Source organism: Momordica charantia (assembly GCF_013281855.1).
Source record: "Momordica charantia cultivar OHB3-1 chromosome 8 unlocalized genomic scaffold, Mcharantia_2.0 BLBB01000008.1, whole genome shotgun sequence".
NCBI classification, from domain to species: domain Eukaryota; kingdom Viridiplantae; phylum Streptophyta; class Magnoliopsida; order Cucurbitales; family Cucurbitaceae; genus Momordica; species Momordica charantia.
This window is the reverse complement of record NW_028275166.1, coordinates 25,426,514-25,430,149: the sequence shown is the minus strand read 5'-3', so window position 1 is coordinate 25,430,149 and position 3,636 is coordinate 25,426,514. Positions and strand designations below refer to the sequence as shown.

General features: G+C 41.5%; 1 protein-coding gene across 1 annotated transcript; it reads right to left on the bottom strand.

The window, feature by feature from the left end:
- Positions 1-247: 247 nt before the first annotated feature.
- On the bottom strand, positions 248-1,950 carry LOC111022437 (putative galacturonosyltransferase-like 7). The gene has a single exon (XM_022299613.2). It carries the CDS (start codon positions 1,637-1,639, stop codon positions 536-538), a length of 1,104 nt encoding a protein of 367 aa, XP_022155305.1. The 5' UTR covers positions 1,640-1,950; the 3' UTR covers positions 248-535.
- Between the last annotated feature and the right edge of the window lie 1,686 nt (positions 1,951-3,636).

Genomic DNA, 3,636 nt, shown 5'->3' with positions numbered 1-3,636 from the left:
TTAATAAGGAGAGGAGAGGAGATTCCCCAGAGCTAAATATGTTGTTTAGATGGAGCCAGAATGCTGCAGCAAATAATCTGTGTTGGGCCAGCCAAGGAAATTCGATGTCTATAAAGCACAACTCGATCACTTCAGGCAAGACCACCATGTGAGGATTGGGGATGGCTACTTGATATATAATCATACCCGACTGGCAAAAGCTTAAAAACAGAGAAAAAAGACTAGACATGCTTGATCGGTAATTCAATTATATGGAAAACCATCATCATGTGTCCATTCATAAAAGAATGCAAAGTCTGTACAAACAAATCGAATAGCCCGTTTTTTCCATTCTTATTTTTCAGACCCAGGAAAAATCGTAAAATAGGACACACATCGCCTGGAAGATGAGTTAGAAATAAGCTCAAAGTAACTGGAGAGAGACGGAAACAAAGAAAATTATAGGACTAAAATTGGAAAAATTATCTTGAAAGCGTCAAAAACAGTCCTGCTGGGAAATTTACCGGCGACCTCTCGTATATCCCCTGAAGTTTTTTCACAGTGTGTGTCCGTACAAGTCGTATGGTGACCATAGAGCATCCAGTGGGCATGGTTGTTTTGAGTCCAACCTCAGCCATGGCTTCCCGCTGCCGGACCAATGCAAGAGGCTCGTCGGACCCGGGTGGAGGTTGCGGCAGCTGCCTCTAACGTTATCACCTCCTAAGCCATGCTGGTTCCACCGGTGCTCTATGGTCGCCACGTTTCCGGCGAAGACCAACAGGAACGGCGGCAGTGACCCGAGTTCGTAGATGCGATTACTCTTCTGAAGCTTCATCCACCATTCAATCTTCTCCGTGTACCCACCATTCCTCCACTTAACCAGATCTATGACCATCACGCCGGTGTTGAAATAGCAGGGTTTTCTTCCGGCAAATGTGCCAGAAAATCTCTCATCTGACCAGAAACGCGCCGTGAAATACTTGCTGAAATTGGCGTGGCAGTACACAGGAGCTCCGATTGTCCACTCTCCCAAGTTCGTTGTCCATAGCTTTCGGATATCATCCACCACAATAAGATCAGAATCCAGGTAAATTACCTTCTTAACACAGGACTCGAGCAACCCAGCCAAGTAATTTCTAGCATAATTGAGCGGCTGCTCCAGCGCCTGCCTCACCGATGTGGATATCAGATTCCGCACAATCTCCGGATCGAAATAGTACACTTTGAAATTCAACTGAGGGAAGGTGGATCGCACGAAGTCTTCGAGATTGGTATCCGAAACGAGAAAATGAAAGAAAACACTCTCCGGACAGAGGGAGTTTCGAAGAATCGAATTGACGGCCGCAACCGAACCACGAAGGTACTCCACATCAAGCGTAATGGCTACATGAACCAAATTCGGATCGCACACACCGAACCTCCCAGAAAATTTCGAGTCACCGCCACCGCATTGACCGGCATTGCGAAATGTAGATGCCTTCCGGAAGGAGAATCGGTTCAACGACCTCGAATAGGCGGTATCAACAGGTAGACGGAGGTAAAAATCGAGATGAGATGACCGGATGGCTTCCGCCGGAGGAAACGATTGCAAAGCCGGAGCAAGCACAATCATCACCATTCCAGCGGAGAAAACCCCCGATAACCTCATCAGCCAAAGCATATTCACACAGTAAACCCCCCTATTTTTGTTCTTCCTCCACTTGAAACCAAATGGATCAGCCAGAATCGACGAAAAACACGTTCGAAAGAACGCTAGGGTTCCTTTAATGTCCTCCAGAGCTCTCGAAAATCAGCATATCAACAAAACCCCCAAATATAGCCTCCAAACGAGATCGAATCGGGCTTCCCCCTCCACGAGTGCGCATCAAAGCAAAAAGAAAAAGATATGCCGTGGGAACAAAGCAAGAAGAGAGAGGATAAAAAGGGAAGAGGAGGAGAAGAAGAAGAAGAAGAAGAAGAAGAAGAAGAAGATTATGATAAGAACGAAGTAGAAGAAAACATTGAAGAAAAATGGGGCGCGGCGGCGGATTGTGGAGTTTCGCCGGCGGTCGGTCTGCAGAGATTTCTCTCTCTTCCCTCTATTACTCTGTCGGTTGCAGAGCAATGGAAGAAGACAAAGCTGCAGACGCACAAAGTGGTAGAGTGAAGAGACCTTTTCTTTTCTTCCGACCCCCACATGTCCTCGATATTAATTATTAAGTCTTTGGGGGCTCTTTTGTAATTTTGTTATTATGCCAAGTTTTTATTTGGTACCCTAAAATTCCAAATCAAAATATCTCCATTTGTTTTATATCTTTCCCTCCAGCCTCGATCAATTCTTCTCTTGGAAGATGACTACAAATTGGAAATTGGAAATTGGAAATTGGAGATTGTTTTATTGTGAATTTAAATATTTTTGGTTTTTTGACCGATTGTTTTATTTTGGCTTAGTGTCAACAAGGACGCGAAAAATTAGCTAAAAATATGTTCAACTGTGGATTCTAAACAATTGGATGGAATCTGACTATGGGGAATTGAGACCAGAGGCTACCCAGTGGAGGGAAGTCATGATGTGGATGGAAGATGTTACAAAATTGATCAACTCCGCGAACCTCGAACTGAGGATGACTCGACGAACGAGTTGGAGATGGGTTGAGCAGGAAACCTCAAAAGCAGAACACACCTTGATGCTAAAGTTAGTAGCTGACAAGCTAAACTCGAGAGAGAATCTGGTGCGTGTATCTCAATACGGAGCAAATGAGTCCTATTTATAGACAACTACCCCGACAATATTCCCGACAATGCCTCAACGACTCTTTAAGATGGCCGTAAGTCGCGGCCTATTGTCGTGGAGTAAGTAAAGTAATTCGGTTCAACCAATAAAGGTGAATGCGACTTTAAGGAAACTTGATTGGTTCGGCCATACAATACATCTACTCACTTTAGGGAGACGAGACAAAAGTGATAAAGCTTGCATCTTATCAATCAAAGTCATGTGTAACCTCCATTATCCAATCAAGATGTGCCACGCGTGAGTTGAATCCACCTCGAACAAAAGAATTGAGGATGGGGTAAGAGCTTAAACCGGACACCATGGCAAGAGATGTGAATGAGAACAATGTATTTGTGAAAATGTCGTTTGAGTTATTGCAGTGACAATATCAGCTAGCAAGAAAGATAGCAACAACATATAGTTTGGCTTAATTGCACTCAATCAAAATTAGGGAATTTAGTAGAATGTATGAGGAATGAAACGTAAGGTTAATAAGGTACATAATTTTGCATGCTCATTGACACTAGCAAAAGGTTAAGATAAAAGCTTATTTCAAAAACCAAGTCATATTTTATTTTAACCTAAATTTTTAGTCAGTAAAAAATCCAATATTTAGAGAGAAGAAAGAAAAATAAAAATATGAGTATTATTCTATCATATTGACATTAATATTGATAACTTAGATATATATATTTTAGTACAAAGTTGAGGTAGGATTTGAATTCATGATCTTTTTGTCATAAGTGTCAATTACTGTTAAACTGTATTCAGGTTGCATTTAACTTATATTTTAAGTGCATATATCAATTAACTTAAAATCAAATACAAGAATATGGTTACATTTAATTTTGAATTGATGATTTATTTTATTCAAAACTAAAACTATGAATTCAGTTTTAAAATAA

What these genes read in the sequence shown, in the direction of transcription:
- LOC111022437 (XM_022299613.2), bottom strand. Translation starts at nt 1,639, where the DNA reads ATGCTTTGGCTGATGAGGTTATCGGGGGTTTTCTCCGCTGGAATGGTG.